At 44.2% G+C, this 20,848-nt stretch overlaps 1 protein-coding gene across 5 annotated transcripts in view; it reads left to right on the plus strand.

Moving 5' to 3' along the window:
• The window catches only part of TASOR2 (transcription activation suppressor family member 2), a 72,257-nt gene that overhangs the window by 29,743 nt on the left and 21,666 nt on the right, over positions 1-20,848 (plus strand). For 4 of the 5 annotated variants that reach the window (XM_039519775.1, XM_039519780.1, XM_039519779.1 and 1 more), the window contains exons 11-17: positions 140-243; positions 3,145-3,217; positions 3,324-3,398; positions 8,700-9,488; positions 10,663-10,899; positions 12,691-13,603; positions 16,631-17,174. In XM_039519775.1, coding sequence (XP_039375709.1) covers positions 140-243; positions 3,145-3,217; positions 3,324-3,398; positions 8,700-9,488; positions 10,663-10,899; positions 12,691-13,603; positions 16,631-17,174 — 2,735 coding nt within the window. The remainder of the gene's footprint in view (positions 1-139; positions 244-3,144; positions 3,218-3,323; positions 3,399-8,699; positions 9,489-10,662; positions 10,900-12,690; positions 13,604-16,630; positions 17,175-20,848) is intronic. The other variant, XM_039519777.1, reaches the window with a different exon arrangement.

Raw genomic sequence — 20,848 nt, forward strand, 5'->3', positions numbered from 1 at the left:
TAAAACCCAGGATTTTCATTCTCTGAATACTAATCATGCTGGTCAATGAGCAGTACTACTTTTTTATTTCTGTTTTGTATGTCTGAGGTTAATTTAAATCAGTTATTTAAATATAAAGTGCTCTTTGTTTCCTTCCCAGTCTGTTATCAAGATATTTACTTCAGTTTGTATGAAGTTGAAATTTCAAATAAAGACCAACATAAAATGGATCCATTATTAGAAAACCTAAAGGAAAAGGAGTTGGTAAGAATTATTTTAAGTGATTGTAGTCCAGGGGAAAATGGTCATATTTAATTTTTATGTGCAGATTCTTAGCCTTTTAAAAGGGGTTTACAGGTCTCTTCCTAAATAATGCATCTGAGTTACTTAACTTTGAAAAGTGGCGTGTTGTATATTTTTAGGTGGCAGACTGTAATTTATGGAGTGTTGACAGAAGATTACAGGGTACAAGTCGTGACCTGATTTCTAGCATGAATTAAACACAGCACTGAATACAGTGCATTTTTCAAGGCCTTTGAGTCTTCCTTTTTGTCTTGTAGAGATGTTTTTTTTTTTTTTACTATTGCACACTAAATCATATCGTTAAAGGGCTCTTAGTGCATTATATGTATTAAGCTGGTGGAGACGGATTGCTGCAGTGCAAGCAGAATGCCCACTTACTGAGCAAAGGATACCAGGTGGCCCACTCTCAGAGTTCTCCTTTATGGCTGATAGGGAGCCTCAATCTAACCAGATATTTGGCAATTGTCCTCTAGAAACTTCATAGGCTTCCTGAGTTGTGAAACTGGGGAGGTTATGCTCTGATCTGAAAAAGAATTTCTCCTCTGCAATTTCTCCTCCTGAGTCAAAGCTAGAAATCCTCACCTGATGTAAACTGGCAAGGTTCTGTTGACTTCAGGTATGGTATGCTGATATATACCAGCTGAGGACTGGCCCAAGGAGTGCAGCCTTCCACAGCGTCTCATTGTTCAGAAAGGCTGAAGAGGTTGATGGCTGGATTTCGATCTTGTGTGACATGGGTAGAATCAGTGCTTAATTTGTGCCGAGGTTTGCCAGGGCTGAGTCCTGGCACCTCTAGGCTTTGCAGTTCATACATAGCCTTGGCACCTCTGGGCTTGCCGTGTCAGTTTTGAATGTAAAAAAATTGCTTGAGCCCCGGCACCTCTTTCATTATAAATTAAGCACTGGGTAGAATGGAATCTCAGAGGAGCCTATGAAGTCAAGGTTTCAAAGTGACAGTGAATGAGGATTGGGTAGAATGGAATCTCAGAGGAGCCTATGAAGTCAAGGTTTCAAAGTGACGGTGAATGGGGATTGGGTAGAATGGAATCTCAGAGGAGCCTATGAAGTCAAGGCAGCAAAGAGTCCTGTGGCACCTTATAGACTAACAGACGTATTGGAGCATGAGCTTTCTTGGGTGAATACCCACTTCGTCGGATGCATGTGAAGTCAAGGTTTCACAGTGACGGTGAATGGGGATTGGGAATTAAATGCAAATAAGAACATTTCATAATTGTATTTAAAGTATCAAAACATAGTCAAATTGGGATGAAAAACCTCTTCTGTGTTTCAAGGAGGAGGCAACAAGTGTTGCCCCACTCTGCTTTGTGGCTTTTTATTATATTATTGTTATTTACCATTTATTTATGTTGGTTAATGGCTGGTGATTTTACTTCACTGGCACCAAATTGAAAGTGAAACTAAAATTACCAGCATTATAGTTTCATTTTCAACTGTGTGTGTGCATGTACTCTTCTAGCAGTCTGAAAGTGAAAGTGCTATTGGGGTCATTTGTGCTGCTTGAAATCAAACTGCACCTATTTTGTTCCGTATACATTTCTGAACTGTATTTTAAACTCTGATGTCTAATAAGAGTTTGGCTTTCCTCATCCTTCCTGCTTGTAGCCTTCATACTGATAAGAAATGTCATTGTTTTATTTATTTGGACATGCATTGTAATAACTTTGTGATGAACTTAGCTTTTATTCTTTTCCCGTACTGGTTCAAAACAACCGTAAAATGTTTTAACATTAATTTGTTTAAACATTAAATAGTGAAATTATTTACTGTTTCTAAATTACTGTATTTTCATTGTGAATGTGGTTTTTCGACATTTCCCATTTTGTATTGCTGATATTAATAAGTCAAACGTCTAGAATATTTTATTTTCACTTTAGTCTGGTGATGTGGGTGGAACTGTTTATCGTACACGAGTCGGATACTGGAGTTTTATTTCGCTTCTACTCTTGGATTTATTTGGACACGTTTTTTTAGTTGTGATATATTTATAACTATTTCTTGTTAAGGTGCTTAGAGGCTTGTGGACCTGAGCCTCAAACTATGAGGTCTTTTTAATTATTACATAAATAATATGTTATTAAGAAATAAAGAGGAGTGGCTGAATTTGGGGGATTGATAATAGACTATATGGAAGATTTCATCTCTGGGTCACTAGCTCAAGTTGGCACAGGCTGGTACTGACTGAAACATTTTTACCATCTGACTGTGGTTCATTGACCTCATCTATAAGAAATGAGTTGATCATGCTGGTCTATTTCTAGAGGAGTGGTTCTCAAAGCTGGTCCACTGCTTGTTCAGGGAAAGCCCCCGGCGGGCTGGTCTGGTCTGTTTACCTGCCGCGTCTGCAGGTTTGGCCGATCGTAGATCCCACTGGCCGTGGTTCACCACTCCAGGCCAATGGGGGCTGCGGGAAGCGGCACAGGCTGAGGGATGTGCTGGCCACCGCTTCCCGCCGCCCCCATTGGCCTGGAGCAGCGAACCGCAGCCAGTGAGAGCTGCGATCGGCCAAACCTGCGGACGCGGTTGATAAACAAACCGGCCTGGCCTGCCAGGGGCTTTCCCTGACAAGTGGCGGACCAGCTTTGAGAACCACTGTCTTAGAGAACAGTTATATTAGAAAATCATCATAGCTGGCGCTCGTTGACAGTCTCAGCATGGGCCGAGAGGTCTGGAGGCTGAACTGTTGCCTCATCTCTAGAGGAGGTGCCACTAAGATTTTGTTGAGACACATTGGTGGGGAAACCTGCAGTGCTGGTGACTATGCAGTGTGTCTTTAGCAAGTAATGAATTTGTTTTAAAGGAAAAGAAAAAAACTCACTATAGTTTCATATGCACTTATTCTAGGCAATCATCAAATATTTACAAGATCAAGGGTTTCTTATTTTACTTTCATCCTCTGCGTTAACAGGGGACAAAGGTAAGAATTTATTAAGGTCTAAATAAATACTTCACATTGTATGCCTTTTTTTAAATTGTAGAACACTCTCTTTTTTATAAATAAACTGCATTTTCTTTTTTTACAGGTTTTGACCTAGACAAGCCCATCAGTCTCCAAGCGTTGTTTTTATTCCCTTCATCTAGATCAGTACATTTGACAGGTAGGGCGTTCTGTTTGCATCTATTATCTGTGTAAAAATATTGAACATGTATAAAACAGCATTTATATTTTGATTATATGATTCCCTTTAGGCCTCTTTGTCAGCAGATTCTAAAACTCTAATACTGATGGAATTATAAACAGTGGTTTACCTATTTTAAATCTTTGAATGATATTCCCAGTAAGAACTAGAAGTTATCTAGGAGCTTTGCTGAATAAAGCATTACTTACATTTACTGCTGTTTGTGGTCTCTAAGATTTGCCTCTGTTTTATGTAAAAAAATCGAATGAATGGAAAATGAAGATTGCAAATTTAAACACACATAAATCTTGAAATATAATACAATTTCAACTTCGTTGATGTTATATTCACATAACATTTTATATCTGGGTATTAATTTTATACCAGGCCTTTTAGAAGGTGATGGTGTTAATGTGTAAAGTTTATTTATTTAATCATGTGAAAAAATGGTTATTCGCTTTTTACTGCCCCACCTGCATTCTTTTCGCTAATTCACTTCATTAGGGAATACTTCTAATATTGCAAACCTCTGAACAGTACAAAGCAAGCAGCAAATGGGGGGCACATGACGACCCCACATCACACACACACACACACACACACACACACACACACACACACACGTATCCTCTCTGGTGGCTCATAAGATACTGGACTATAGTCGGATCTGTGTAATCCCAATGAACAGTAAAGCAATTTAAAGTCATGTGTTTAAAAATGTATTATAACTTTTCTCTTCCTCTGAGACCGGTAGAGTTCATCGCATAGTAACGAATGGTACGTCTACACAGCAAAAAAAGACTCTGGCTCTCAGGACTCATCCTGCGGGGTTAAAAACAGCCGGGTAGATGCTTGGGCTAGATGCCAGGCTGAAACACCCTCCCCTGTCACTGGGTTTCAGAGCCCGGACTCCAGCCCAGGGCCAAACGTATAAGCTGCTATTTTTAGTGTTGCAGCACGACCCCAAGTCAGGTGACCCAGGCTCTCAGACTCGCTGCCAGAGGCTTTTTTCTTGCTGTGACGATGTACCGTAACGCAGCTAACTGGACTGTACAGGTGGAAGGATACAAAAAATTGTAGCACTAAAAATGTTGCAATTCTAAAACAGTTTCTGAAACAACTTTTTATTTTAAACATATGGAATGTAATAGGTGGTGCTGGTAGAAAAGTTGTATTTGCTTCTCCCTTTAAATGACCGGTATAACTTTTGGCTTTGTTTTTGGTGATTCATCCTAAACTCAAGCCAGCAAAACATTAGCTCAACACACACTATCATGTATTTCATTCTGTTCTTGTTTTAGTGATTATTTGTATGGTGCTGACAGTGTGCTCCAGTGCCATATAGCACACAAATAAAAACAAACCAGGCCTTAAAGAGCTCATAATTTAGAAAGTAGACAGGAAATCCAGAGGTGGGGAGAGTTTAGCTTGTATTTATAATTTGAACTAAGCTATAAACTCTCTTCCTTCAGGCAACTATGGCAGAAATAGGGGTTTAAAAGTAATTTGGATGAAAAGACGATTGTAGCTTGGCACACTGCTTTGGGAATGGCATTCCATGCATAGGGTGGGAGGAGACATACGGAGACGGATGTGAGAGAAGGAAATCACAGAAAATGGCAGAACAACAAGGGGAAAATGTGATAGCAGACAAGATCCAAGATGAAGGCTGGGGCAGAATTATGGATAGCTTTGAAGATAAATGTGAGAATTTTAAACTTGATGTGTCTCCAAAGGGAAGCTCCTGGAGGGATTCAGAATGGGAGTGAGATGGTCAGTCTGTCAAGGAAGATAATTTTCATGGCCATATTTTGGAGAGACGGGAATGGGGATGATGTGGGTGTCACTGAGGCCAGAGGGGAGGATTTTGGTGTAGTCAAGGCAGGAAATGATTGAAGCCCAGTGCTGTCCAGATGAATGGGGCAGAAAGGACAGAGCTTTGATGTGTGGTAGAGAGTGAAGTGGCAGGGTTTGAGCACAGTGTGGATGTGGGAAGGAGTTTGCCATTACTTCCTGGTTCCAAGCCAGGAAAAGAGGGAAGAGGAGAGGATAATGTATAGTAATTAGAGCAGGGGTAGGCAACCTATGGCACGCGTGCCGAAGGCAGCCCCGCAAGCTGATTTTCAGCGGCACTCACACTGCCCGGGTCCTGGCCACTGGTCCGGGGGGCTCTGCATTTTAATTTAATTTTAAATGAAGCTTCTTAAACATTTAAAAAACCTTATTTACTTTACATACAACAATAGTTTAGTTATATATTATAGACTTATAGAAAGAGACCTAAAAACGTTTAAATGTATTACTGGCACGTGAAACCTTAAATTAGAGTGAATAAATGAAGACTCGGCGCACCGCTTCTGAAAGGTTGCCAACCTCTGAATTAGAGTATTAATTATATTACAGTTCTTAAATTATTTTGATGGTGTATTTTCAATTAGATTGCACTGTAGGATTTTAACATTTAGTAGCTTCCAGTTGTTGGTTTCAACAGGAGTCCTTATTAGGTTGCTGTTTAATTTCAGTTTATCTGAATGAGCTATTGTAGACCTGTGTTAACCCAGTTCAAATCTTGCTTTCCTGCCAGAACTGGACTTTCTCCTTCCCAGTGTTAAAAATAATGTTGTTACAGACTCTCTCCTAGCTCTGAGGGAAGGAGTGGAGAGCCTTTTGGTTAGCTGTGCACTGGGGTTTTGTGAGGCTTTAAAGATAGTAAGATGGGAAAGGGGAAGAACAGGGAGGGCAAAGGGAGAGGAGGAGAGAGGTGGGCACTGAATTTACTCAGTTGCTGTTTCTCACTTTAGAATTCTAAGAATTAATAGTCATGCGAACTGTACCATACAATGATGGGGAATAAATTGGTTATTACCACTCAAGAAAGAGATCTTGGATAGTTCTCTGAAAACATCCACTCCATGTGCAGCGGCTGTCAAAACAGCGAACAGAATATTAGGAATCATTAAGAAAGGGGTAGATAATAAGACAGAAAATATCATATTGCCTCTATATAAACCCATGGTGCACCCACATCTTGAATACTGCCTGCAGATATGATCACCCCTTCTCAAAAAAGATATATTGGAATTGGAAAAGGTGCAGAGAAGGGCAACAAAAATGATGAGGGGTATGGAATGGTTTCCGTAAGGGGCGAGATTAATAAGACTGGGACTTTTCAGCTTGGAAAAGAGATGACTAAGCGGGGGATATGATTGAGGTCTACAAAATCATGACTGGTGTGGAGAAAGTAAATAAGGAAGTGTTATTTACTCCTTCTCATAACACAAGAACTAGAAATCACCCAATGAAATTAATAGGCAGCAGGTTTAAAACAAACAACAGGGTGTATTTCTTCACGCAAGGCACAGTCAACCTGTGGAACTCCTTGCCAGAGGATGTTATGAAGACCAAGACTACAACAGGGTTAAAAAAAGAACTAGATAAGTTCATGGAGGATAAGTCCATCAATGGCTATTAGCCAGGATGGGCAGGAATGGTGTCCCTAGCCTGTTTGCTAGAAGCTGGGAATGGGTGACAGGGAATGGATCACTTGATGATTACCTGTTCTGTTCATTCCCTCTGGGGCACCTGGCATTGGCCACTGTCAGAAGACAGGATACTGGGTTAGATGGACCTTTGGTCTGACCCAGTATGGCCATTCTTATACCCTTGAAGATCTGAGGGTTAAAGGCTTTGAAAATTAACAGTGTCTATTGTGAGCTTACCTAAGGGTTTGTCTACACAGCATTTGGCAGCAAGCCTCCCATCCCTGGTCAACAGACTTGGGCTTGCAGGGCTGGTGCTAATGCTCTAAAAATAGCTGAGTAAAGGGCACTTTGAAGTTTCGGCTCAAGTTGGAGCTCGGGCTCTGAAGCCCATCCAATGTGAAGAATGTAGGACAAGTGTAATATGATTGGGATTGCTCAACCCAGCGAGCCAATGTGCTGCTGCATTCTTGAACAAGCAACAGGCAGCAGAGCGGCACTGCTGGGAGCCTTGCTAAGAGTGACATATGTCAATCAAGACTTGTGCTCACAAGGGCTTGTGTTGCAGTTGTGAGATTGCAGCAGGCTAAATAATGAAGCAGGTTGCACAAATTGTGCATCTGGAAAAACCCGGCAAGCCATGTCTGACATTGGTTATTCATGGAAAGGGTGTGGTTGAAAAACATCTGACTCTATGCTCAAATTAATTCCCTCGAACAGCGGGGACATTTAACAAATGGAGATACGTACCTTCAGCAAGACAGCTGTTCAGAAGCGGCGCCAGGGTTTTTGTCGCCCTAGACGGCAGCGCTCCTCCTCTGAGCATTCAACGGCGGGGGGTCCTTCTGCTCCGTGTCTTCTGGAGCGAGTGAAGGACCCGCCGCCGAATTTCCACCAAAGATCTGGAGTGGAAGGACCCCCCCACCGCCTAATTTCCGCTGAGGGCGGCAAAATGCCACCCCGCAAATCCTGCCACCCTAGGCAACTGCCTAGGGTCACCTAGTGGAAGCGCCGGCCCTGCGTCTGTTTCCCTAACTTTGAAGACAATGGGTGGTAAAATTCTGGCCCCATTAAAGTCAATGGTAAAACTCCCATTGTCTTTAATGGGGCCGGGATTTCACCCAATGTGTCCAGCTGAGAGTAGTGTTCTGGCATTATTATTATTATTTATTTGTATTACCACAGCACGTCCAGTTTATACCCTCTTGTCCCTAGTCTGCACAACATACTATATGGCTTTTGTTTAGTAGAACTGTAGTTTCTAAGCCAATTACTTTCTCCAGTGGTCTGCATAGTAAAGATGCAAATACTCTTGAAGGCAGCATCTAAACAGGGAGATAAACAGCACAGGCCAACCCCCGTTAACTGAATGTTGAGATATCTCAAATTTTAAATTGGTCTGGAACCAGAAATTCATTTATTCACAACTCTGTTTATCCCAACATTTCAGATTTCCTTGGAAACATTCAGATAACTGAATTTGATCTGTGTACGATATGTAATGTTACACTCTTTTCTCTAAAGCCTCTGGAATAACTTGCACAACAAGGCAAGCTCATGAAAGAGTATTAGCTTCGAATTTCTTTCTTGATTCTGAGGGGTCTAGTCTATGTTTGTTATCCACGTGGAACTCCCCTTATCTTTAGCAGGAGTTGAAAGCATCCATCAAAGTGAGGACAATGTTTTGGGGATAACTTTTTGTGGGTTTTTCAGACCTTTAACGTTACTCTAGCATTGATATGTTTGTGTGTCTGCGTGATTATATTGTTATATTATTGAAGTACTTTTTTTTTCTTTTCAGTAAAAAAACAAGAATTGAACTGTGAAAACGAACTTAACGAGATCTCTTTAAAAGTAACCTCTATTTTGCCTGGCCTTCGCTATGCCATACAGGAAGCTACAACATGTCCACCTGAGGCGGGAGTCCATTCCAGCATTTTGGTTAAGCGCTACTTCCAGAAATTTGCAAAACTCGATAAAAATTCACTTGCAGCTTCTGGCAGAAATGACAGTTTGCCCCTTTCTTGTGCTCTATCACCAAATAAGTCTGAAAGTGTTTATCCTTCTGAAAAATGCCAAAAAGAGTCATTTTCCCAACTGCAGTCCTACATTTCTGACCCCAGCAGCTATTCTTTGGAAATGTCCATGGCCTTAGACTGTTTGGCGGGCAATGCTCAGTCCCTGTGCGGCGTTTCTGACAGAACCTGTGATGCTGACTTTTCTTCCGTTTTGCCACCGGACTCTGTGCTTCCTGACATAGCAGCAGAGATAAGACTTGAAACTGAAAAACCTAAGAATACTCCAGAATTGAACCAGCGCCAGGAAGATACCAAGATAGAAATGAACCCAGCAGGTAATCTGAAGATGCAGCAGAATAAGAGGAAATCCAGCAGAGCCATTGTGACTAGCACAAAGAAGAAATGGGCCCCTTTGAAAATTCTTTCTGTGGTGGACAGCAACAGAAAAGGGACCAAAAAGAAAAAGATGAATGTTTCTTTTCCTTTCCCCAAAAAACAAGGACTCACAACAAATTCTAATGAACCCACACTTAAATTAGCAAATTTGCAGTTTCCACATAAAAGGAAAAGAGGTAAGGACCATATAAACCAACTAGCTCAAAAAATGTATCCTATATAATCCATGTCTGAAGTTTAAAACTCTATCACAATTGTCTTACCTTGTTTGTGTGCTGATATACTTCAGGAACACCACTCGATTCCTGCCTTGGGGGAGAATGTTAACAATAAACAGGTTTCAATATCTCAAGCAGGTAGATCAGTTGCTGAGTCATCACTTGTTGCTAGTTGATTGAAAAACATCCCTTCATGGTTTTCCTTCTGGCTTCCTTACAGGGGACTCTCATTCTCACTATGACCCTGATGACACTAGGTGAAAACACATGGTGATAAATTTGCAGCCAAAATGCCTTGGGCATGCAACGCTATTGTCGTATATGTCCACACACAACAGTCGTTCCAGACATTTTAGAAGTGTTGTTTGTCTCAGTAGCTGCAACATCTGGAGCTGCTCTTTAGTTCGGGCTGGGCTGAATTTGTGCAGTCTACAATGGTTTCTCCCCCGTGTGGATTGGAAACAATGAGTATGGCTGCACCTGTTCAGCTGCCATGCCAGACTCCTTCCTGCACTGCGCTGCCTTCTATTTGGAAATTACCCCAAAGCTTCTGCTTCTGGCAACCATTCTGAGCAATATGAGACAAGTGCTCAGAATCCACTTGGGATGCTAAACAAATACATCTAGGTGTGCCAAGCAGGAAGAGTACAGTAACGTATCTGCAGGACCTGATCAAGTGTTCATTCTTGGACAGTGAAAGAGTTGAGAAATAGTGTACTAATAAGCTTGTGAGTTGAAGCTTAAATTTTAAGAACAACTTGCTGGTTATTTTCAATTATATACACCGGACCCTTGCTAGAACGCGCGTCTATATAGCGCGAATTCGCATATAACGTGGTCGTGGCCATGGATCCCAAATGTAATTACTTTAATTGCAATTCATTTTAGCGCAGTCCCCGCGTTAAACGCGGTACCGCGCATGGATCCCAAATCCCGCATTCTAGCGAGGGTCCAGTGTACTCCTCTTTATAAAATCCAATTTTTTAAACCGATTGTCATTGGGATTGTGTTGTCACCAGTGCTTACTTGTCAGCAGTAACTTTTACAGTCCTATGTCTATTGAAACCAGTGTTTCTTTTAAAAAAAAAAGTTTTTAACTAACCCCCTTTAAAAAGACCTTTCTTTATCCAAGGTGCTGAGGTACTGTCTGCAGAATTTGTACACAGAACACAATCTGAGCCTACAACTAAAGGAACTTCTTCGCCTGAAGATATTAGTTTGGATACCAAGAAACCAAGGAAACTGAAGCAACCAGATGAAAAAAATATTCAGACTTCTGACAAAGTCGCAAAGCAAACAAAAAGTAAGACAATAATAAACATTCCTAAAGAGAGCTGTAACCCTAAAGCCATAAAGCAATTGGAACCTGGTAAGAATGTTGTTCTTTGTGTAGCTTTTCATCTAAAATATTGGGGATATCATGACTATCTGATTTGATTTGTAAATAGTTCCAGCCTCTTTGAGATACTTCATAATCACTCAAATAGTAAGCTTTGAAAACGTGCAGTTCTCTGATCATTCAAACTGCCCTTTCCACATCTCAGAATGGTTCATGCTTTTAAGCTGCTTTAAGGCAAATTGTGTAATGTGTCTTATAAGCCCAATAAATATTTGGCATCTGACCAGATGTTTAGCTTATTACACTATAAATCCAGTGGTTTTAAAAATAGTGAAATTGCCACAACCCAAAAGAATAAACTAGAGAGAGTTTAAAAAGCAGCATGGAAAGCCTGTTGATACAGCATGTGCAAATGTTGGCTTGCAAGACTCTCTGGCTACAACTGAGAACTAGTATTAAAGTGCCAGAATAAATGATGGAACAGGAAAGCCCTTACATTTTTTAAACTCAGCATGTTTTACAACTGGATCTCTCTGTCTCCAGTCTTCCTTTCTCTCTGACCCCTTTGCCAAGTGGAGAGGAGGTTTTGGAGAGTCATCTCACTCCCTGGACTCAAATTGTGAATCGTTATTTTACTACAGATCATAAAAAATAAGCAGCGCTGTCTGTGGTGTAAGCAATATACTTCATTCAGTGTTTGTTAGATTAGCATTCTTCTCCTACCTGTGGACTGGCTGTGGCGGAGGTGAGGTGGAGTCTCCAGGCTGAGCACCAAGCCCCTCCAGTGTCTTGCTTATGCCCTCAGAGGGGACATCCTGTTGGTTTGGTTTGGTTACACAAATACGTAGGTATGTAATATTTTAGTGAAAGAAGCTGGGAGCAGAGTCCCAGCATGTGCCAAAAAAAAAAGGGGGGGAAATTTTTAGAAAGAAGAAACACAACTTAAATGCCTTGCTACAGAGCCAGAGCTTAGCCCTCAGGACACTATACAGAACTTATCTTTCCACGGCTTTGCATGAAGAGTGGGAAGGGATATTTTATGGTACTGTTGTTTATGATGAGTCTACTTTATGGAATGTTATATACATTTTGTATTGTTTTTACATGCACACGCCCAGAGACCTGGTGGTGGGTGCATTTTAAACATTGGAAAAATAAATAAATAAATATTCCTGATGCTCTGGAGTTTTGTGTCACTGGCTGACTTGCAGGGGGCACCATAATTGTGCCTGGGTCTGTATAAAATGCACAGTCTTTGAGATGCATGTGTCTGTATTATGCACTTGGAAGCACTGATTATGCACTACTTGGAAGCGTGCATCAGTTTGTTAATGCAACATGAAGATTGCAAATTAAAATGAAAAAAAGAGAGGAAGTGTAAAAGTAATGTTCCCAGAGCCGTTACATTGTATATATGTAGTATTTTTCCTTTCTGGCTGGATTGTTTAAATGTATACTTGAATATATACAGTGTTTGCATGTGCTCAAGTTAAGGTTCTGTTACATTGTAAACTCACAGCCTCTCTCTGTATGTACAGCTCCTTGCACAACAGAGCCCCATCCTAAAATGCTACTGTAACAATAATAATAGCAAAATTAACTTTTGTATTTCTTGAACTTTATTTTAAATTTGCAAACTTACCATTCAATAAATATCTTTTTACTTGCAAACTGGGTATATTTGATGTGGAAATAATTGAGAAGTAATAAATCCCATGATGCCATTTGGACAGTCACTTTTAAGAGCAGAACTCTAAGTATTTCTCATGATAGAAATCTGTGGTTCAGTATTTATTATCTGATTTTATTTTTCTTATGCAGTAAGGAAAGAGACTTTGTCACTGTCATCAAATGAAATTCCATCAGAAAGTCAAGGGACAGTCAGCGGTGCAAATGAGACTTACACACAAAGTGTTACTGCTCCAGATGTCAGCCTGACTCTGAAAGGAAGTAACTGTGAATCGCATGGGTTGAATTTGTTGGCTGATCTAGCTCTGAGCTCTTGCATTCCTCCACTTGATCATAAAGATAGTGGAGTTGCCTCTCCTGATGAGCTCTCAAAAGAGCGACGCTCTCTTCGGAAAAGGAAGCCTTCGCGAATTGTTTCAGATCATGAATACCACAGGGTGGATAAACATCTAAAGGGAGGATCCTCTTCTAGCAAAACAGAGAATCAGAAACTTCCTTCTCCTGCAAAATCTGATTTAAGAAAAGACTTAGCTGCTATCCCAAGAGATAAAAGCCCTGTAATTTCCAGCAAGAAGAACTGCACAAGCCCTAACTCTGCAAAAGCCCAGCCATTGCTTTCCAAGGAGGTGCTAGATACTTCAGATGTGAGCAAGCATTCTTCTATTGCCTCTGAGCACTCTTACGCCTCACAGGTGTCAGAACATTCTAAAAAACACACCCTCCCAAAAGGAGGACAGGGCCCTGCTGCCTTCAGAAATGGAGCTAAAAGTGCTAACTCAAGTCCTCTAGTTGGGAAAGTTCTGCCTTTCCGGCATCAGCAGAACAATACTCATACGCAGAAGCCCTTTGACGACTTGGTAGTAAAACGCAGAAGAAGTGTCCTTTCTTCCAGGTTGAAGGAAGACTTCTCCAAGTCTCACACAGTGAAGAGCTGTGATGGATCTGTTACGGTGACCTGTCAATGGGAAGCTGAATACCTCTTCAATTTAGATAGCAAATACACCAACAATTCTTTAGAGAAAACTGTGATTCGTGCTCTGCATGGGTAAGTGGCTCAGTGGTGGGTAAATTTCTTGCCCTAACTTCTCTACAGTACTTCTGGAGCACTGTTGAAAAGAGGTTTCTTTGGCCTGCTCTGCACTACAGAGGTAGGTTGACAAAAGGCAGCTTATGTTGACCTAACTTTGTCAGTGTCTACGCTACAGCCTGGCTCCTGACAATGTAAGGGCCCCACTGCACCAACATAATAACTAGGCAGTCAGTTAATCGCAGTTAACTCACACGATTAACTCAAAAAAATTAAGTATCAGAGGGGTAGCCGTGTTAGTTTGGATCTGTAAAAAGTGACAGAGAGTCCTGTAAAAAGACCAGGAGTACTTGTGGCACCTTAGAGACTAACAAATTTATTTCAGCATGAGCTTTCGTGCTCACACGAAAGCTCATGCTGAAATAAATTTGTTAGTCTCTAAGGTGCCACAAGTACTCCTGTTCTTTTTGCGGATACAGACTAACACGGCTGCTACTCTGAAAAGAGTCCTGTGGCACCTTATAGACTAACAGATGTATTGGAGCATACCCACTTCGTATTCACCCACGAAAGCTTATGCTCCAATACGTCTGTTAGTCTATAAGGTGCCATAGGACTCTTTGTCAAAAAAATTAATTGTGATTTAAAAAATTAATTGCAGTTTTAATCGCACTGTTAAACAATAAAATACCAATTGAATTTTATTACCTATTTTGGATGTTTTTCTACATTCCAAATAGATTGATTTAAACTAGAACACAGAATACAAAGTGTACAGTGCTCACTTTATATTATTATTTGTATTACAAATATTTGCACTGTAAAAATGATAAACAAAAAGAATAGTATTTTTCAATTCACCTCATACAGGTACCATAACGCAATCTCTTTATCGTGAAAGTGCAATTTACAAATGTAGATTTTTTTTGCTACATAACTGCACTCAAAACAATGTAAAATTTTAGAGCCTACAAGTCCACTCAGTCCTACTTCTTGTTCAGCCAATTGCTAAAACAAACAAGTTTGTTTACATTTACGGGATATAATGCTGCCTGCTTCTTATTTACAATGTTACCTGAAAGTGAGAACAGGTGTTCACATGGCACTTTTTTAGCCAGCATTGCAAGGTATTTAGGTGCCAGATATTCTAAACATTCGTATGCCCCTTCATGCTTCGGCCACCATTCCAGGGGACATGCTTCCATGTTGATGACGCTCGTTAAAAAAAAAAAGTGTTCATTAAATTTTGACAGAACTCCATGGGGGAGAATACTATGCTTCCTGCTCTGTTTTACCCACTTTCTGCCATGTATTTCAGTCTCGGATGATAACCCAGCACGTGTTGTTCGTTTTAAGAACACTTTCACTGCAGATTTCACAAAATGCAAAGAAGGTACCAATGTGAGATTTCTAAAGAGAGCTACAGCACTCAACCCAAGGTTTAAGAATCTAAAGTGTCTTCCAAAATCTGAGAGGAACGAGGTGTCGAATATGCTTTCAGAAGTCTTAAAAGAGCAACACTCCAATGCGAAAACTACAGAACCTGAACCATCAAAAAAGAAAATCAAACTTCTGCTGGTGGCATCTGACTCAGATTATGAAAGTGAACATGCATCGGTCTGCACTGCTTTGGATCGTTATTGAGCAGAACCCGTCATCAGCATGGACGCGTGTCCTCTGGAAAGGTGGTTGAAGGTGCAGGGACATATGAATCTTTAGCGCTTCTGGCACATAAATATCTTGCAACGCCGGCTACAACAGTGCCGGGAGAATGCCTGTTCTCACTTTCAGGTGACATTGTAAACAAGAGGGCAGTATTATCTCCTGCAAATGTAAACAAACTTGTTTGTCTGAGTGACTGGCTGAACAAGAAGTAGGACTGAGTGGACTTGTAAGCTCTAAAGTTTTACATTGTTTTATTTTTGAATGCAGGTTTTTTTTACATAATTCTACATTTGTAAGTTCAACTTTCATGATAAAGAGACTGCACTACAGTACTTGTATGAGGTGAATTGAAAAATACTATTTCTTTTGTTTTTTACAGCACAAATATTTGTAATAAAAATAAAGTGAGCACTGTACACTTTGTATTCTGTGTTATAATTGAAATCAATATATTTGAAAATGTAGAAAATATCCAAAATATTTAAATAAATGGTATTCTATTATTGTTTAACAGCGCGATTAATCAGAATTATTTTTTTTAATCGCTTGACAGCCCTAATAATAACTCTGCCTCTACAAGAGGTGTAGGGCTTGTGTCGGTGTAGTTAGGGTGAGGCAGCATCTGTGTAGACCAGGGGTCGGCAACCTTTCAGAAGTGCTGTGCCGAGTCTTCATTTATTCACTCTGATTTAAGGTTTCGCGTCTCAGTCATACATTTGAACATTTTTAGAAGGTCTCTTTCTATAAGTCCATAATATATAATTAAACTATTGTTGTATGTAAAGTAAATAAGGTTTTTAAAATGTTTAAGAAGCTTCATTTAAAATTAAATTAAAATGCAGAGCCCCCCGGACTGGTGGCCAGGACCAGGGCAGTGTGAGTGCCACTGAAAATCAGCTCACAGGTCGCCTTCGGCACATGTGCCATGGTTTGCCTACTCCTGGTGTAGACACGACCTTAAATTGCCTGCTGGCTAGCTTGTAATTTCATGGCTCTGCTGGGGCTGTGAAATTGACAAGAAAACCAGCTCCCCTGGGGAGGTCTCAGCTCCAAGCCAGGCTGCTACCCAGGCTCCTGGCTTGGGCTGCCGCCCGGGCTCCCCACAGGGAGCACGGCAGCTGACCAGACTCTGGTCAGATTCCTCCCGGCTGCTGTCCACATCCAATTATTTGAAAATCTGACACTGTAGCCACTGATTTATGGCTACAAATTCCATCCTTTTCCAGACAAGGAAAAACAAAAACAAACAACCTCCTCGTTTATAATTTAGACCTCTGCTAAGAACTTCCTGCATTTGAGGCTTCTGAATCCATTGAGCTGATGTGGATTAGTTTTGCACAACCAGCTAGAGAAATTAAGTTTATTTGTTTTCCCCTCCAGGCCCTGGGACCCTGATATGCCCGATGATGTGGAAGAAATGAAGCTCATACTTCACATGTGGGTAGCTCTGTTTTATAGCAAACCAAACAAATTCCTAAGCAGTACGAGAAAGGTGGTAGAACACAGTAACCCTGAAAAATATGTATCAATAAACAGTAGTCTGGATGCTTTTGAATTAAGTGATGACTGTGAAGGAGCTTTTGATCTAGAAAAGTGCCCGGCAGACTCTCAGTCTGAGGTCAATCAGGCTTCCAGCACTACTCTGGATCCTTCTGAATTAAGTGATGACTGTGAAGGAGCTTTCGGCTTGGAAAAATGTCCTGCAGATTCTCAGTCTGAGGTCAATCAGGTTTCCAGCAGTATCCACAGCACAGTATCGTATGCCTCTGAGCAACTGCTTTCTTGTGATGAACCGTCATCCACGAGTTGCACAAAGACCTTTTCAGACGACGACTGCCGTGATCCTAGCAGCCCGCCTTTGAAGGATGGACCACAAGAGGTGATTATCGATGGATGCGTAGATATCATCCACGCGTTCAATAAGGTAAGATAATGGATTTCAGTTAGTACAGTGATGCAAGAAATACAACACTGGGAAGACACAGGGAGTGTTTGTAACAAGCACCTGCCTCTAAGGCCCATACTAAGTAATGTAAAAAGGGGACACAAGAGGGCTTGTTTGCCACACTAGTGACCCGTGCTCCTTCTGCTGGGTTCATAGACTACCAGTGTGCACGGGAGCTGGAAGTAGCTGTATCCATCCCTGTTAGGGGAATGTTGTCACAACAGTGAAGCTTTTGATGGAGAGGACGTAACAGAGTGGGGAGGAATGTGAGGAGTCCTGAAGGCTCTGAGCATGCCCTGCAGGTGGGAGCTAATCAGATGGTAGATTCCACTGATTAGCAACCCCTCTGGTGCCAGCAAAAAGTTGCCATTATCCAGCACTTGCTAATAAGTGGCAGGCAGGTTTGTACAGAAGCAGTCAGGGAAGGAAACACAGGGATGAGCCTTCCCTGACTGTAGCCCTGCAAACCTGCCTACAGGCAGGGCAGCAGCAGGGAGCTGCAGGCCAGACAGGGCCGGTGCAACCATTTAGGCGATCTAGGCGGTCGCCTAGGGCGCTGGGATTTGGGGGACGCCATTTTCTTCGGCAGTGACCGCCGCGGCCGGATCTTCGGCCACCCCGGTCGCCGCTGGCATTTAGACGGAGGGAGCTGGGGAGGGGAGCGCGGGGAGGGCCACCTGCAGCAAGTAAGGGGGGGGCGGCATGCAGGGGAACCGCTCCCCGCCCCAGCTCACCCCTGCCCCGCCTCCTCCCCTGAGCACGCGGTGGCTGCTTCACTTCTCCCGCCTCCCAGGCTTGCGGCATCTAAGCTGATTGGCGCCTCAAGCCTGGGAGGGGGGACAAGTTAAGCAGCCACGGCGTGCTTGGGGATGAGGCAGAGCAGGGGTGAGCTGCTGGGGCGGGGGTTCAGGGCGGTGGGTGGGGTGGGAGTTGCTGCAGGGTGGGTGCCTCAGGGCGGAGGGGGGGAACTGCCGCAGGGGGGGCACCTCAGGGCGGGGGCTCGGGGACGGGGGAGGGCACAAGGTGGAAGTTTTGCCTAGGGTGCGAAATATCCTTGCACCGGCCCTGAGGCCAGATGCTGGGGCTTTCTACGGGGAGCAGGGGTGCTGGGGGCCTGCACCCTACCTCTCCCTGCATTCTGCACCATTCAGGGCCCAGTCTGTCCCAGCTCAGGGTACAGCCTGGAGAGTGCAAGGAGAGGTACTCTGGTATCCAGGCTGCACCCTCTGCCCTTCCCCTTACCACTTATGGGGGGAGGGATAGCTCAGTGGTTTGAGCATTGGCCTGCTAAACCCAGGGTTGTGAGTTCAACCCTTGAGGGGGCCATTTAAGGATCTGGGGCAAAAACAGTACTTGGTCCTGCTAGTGAAGGTAGGGGGCTGGACTCGATGACCTTTCAAGGTCCCTTCCAGTTCTAGGAGATTGGTATATCTCCAATTATTACCACTGCCCTGCCCACTGCCTCCCCTCCCAGCCTGCAGCCCTGCCCACAGCCCCTTACCTCCGGTGTGGTCCCTGCGTGCCAGCAGGTTTGCCGGGTCGCAACCCACAAGGAAGCGCTGTGACAGGCTGAGCCCCAGCTGCAGGCAGGTTTGCGGGGGCGGGGGGCAACCCGATCAGGCATGTCCCAGCACTTCCTTCCCTGACTGCAGCTGCACAAGCCTGGCTGCAGTGGGGGCATTCTTCAAAAAAAAAAAAATGTTGCTCATAAGCAGCATGCTGGTGCCAATATCCGAACTCCATTATCACTGATGTTCATGGGATGGGGTCCTGGGGGTGGTTCCCAGCAATACGTTGCCATTAAGCAGAAGTTGCTAATGCCAGGATTCTGTTAAGTGGAATCCACTGGGCTTAGAGAACACCTGACAGGCAGCTGAGTCCCCCATTCAGGCTTCAGTTTCTCCTAGAGCATCTCCTGACATCACAGACCCCTCGGCAGAGGCTGGGAGCGTGTTCGCCCCTATTTTCATTGCTTAGACCCTAACTAAGCTGTTCGCTGTTGCACATGAAGCACTGTGGACCCTGATGAACGCATGACCTGGCTGACAAATGAGGAAGGAACTGATTGGCAGAAGGCGCGTGGGTGACGTTTTGGTACCTTTTTAAGTGTATAGATACTGATTTCAGGATCATGAACCATACTTAAAAAAATAAATAAAAAGCTTTACAGTGCCTCTTCAAGCTGACCGGCATTTCAGTCATTCGTTCATTTGTTGCTGAGACAAAACCGCGAGTGGCTTGAGACGTGCTTACTTGAGAGGCATTCGATCTCCCCATGGGATACGGCCGCGTTGTGCTCGGCCAGTGGAGTCCCCGTCTGTTCATAAGCACTCTGCCCAGGCAGTCTCCATGCCTTTGTGCTTGGAATTCACTCACCCTCGGTCCAAAATAGCGGGACTGTGTTGTCCCCTTGCAAGGGCTGCCTGTTTGCAGGGGTGTTTGGGGCTGGAGGGTGGGGGTGGGGAGCGTGGGTTAACGGTTGAGGTTGTGATAGCTTGTTATGTTTGGGGGGGGGGTTCTCCCTAGGGCAGGGGTGGGCAAACTTTTTGGCCCAAGGGCCACATACGGATTGCACAACTGTATGGAGGGCTGGGTAGGGAAGGCTGTGCCTCCCCAAACTGCCTGGCCACCACCCCCATCCAACCCCTCCCACTTCCCACCCTCTGACTGCCCCCTCAGAACTCCCAACCCATCCAACCCCCCTGCTCCTTGTCCCCTGAACACCCGCTCCTGGGACCCCGGCCCCTAACCGCCCCTGGGACCCCACCCCTATCCAACCCTCCTCCCACTTCCTGCCCCTGACTGCCCCCTCAGAACCTCCAATCCATCCAACCCCCTCTGCTCCTTGTCCCCTGACTGCCCCCTCCCAGGACCCCGACCCCATCCAACCTCCCTGCTCCCTGTCCCCTGACTGCCCCAACCCCTATCCACACCCCCACCCTGACAGCCCCCTGGGACTCCCACCCCTATCCAACCGCCTCTCTCCTCTCATCCCTGACCACCCCTCCTGGGACCCCTACCCCCCCTGACCCCACCCCCTTATCCAACCTCCCTGCTCCCGTCCCTGACTGCCCTCCTGACCTCTATCCACACCCCCCCCCCCAGACAGACCCCCTGGGACACCCACCCCCAATACAACCGCCCGCTGCTCCTCATCCCCTGACCACCCCTTTCTGGGACCACCTGCCCCTAACTGCCCCCCCCAAGGACCCCACCCCCTTATCCAACCTCCCTGCTCCCTGTCCCCTGACTGCCCTCCTGACCTCTATCCACACCCCCGCCCCCAGACAGACCCCCACTCCCGACCCTCCCTGTTCACCATCCCCTGACCACCCTCCTAGAACCTCTGCCCCATCCAACCACCCCATCCTCCCTGACTGCCGCCCAGGATCCCCCGCTCCCTTACCCAACCCCCTGCTCCGCGCCCCCTACCAGCAGCAGGAGCTCACAGACGTGACACCCGGCCAGAGCCAGCTGCGCTCCCCACGCTGCCCAGCGGGAGCAACGGGCCAGAGCGCGGCCAGCGTGGCGGCATGGCTGCGGGAAAGGGCCGGGGACTAGGCTTCCCGGACGGGAGCTCAGGGGCTGGGCATGGTAATTGGTCCATACAATGTGTAGACCCTGCTGGGTCTACAGCATACTACTTTTATCCA

Source organism: Mauremys reevesii, linkage group 1 (genome assembly GCF_016161935.1).
Source record: "Mauremys reevesii isolate NIE-2019 linkage group 1, ASM1616193v1, whole genome shotgun sequence".
Classification (NCBI taxonomy): domain Eukaryota; kingdom Metazoa; phylum Chordata; order Testudines; family Geoemydidae; genus Mauremys; species Mauremys reevesii.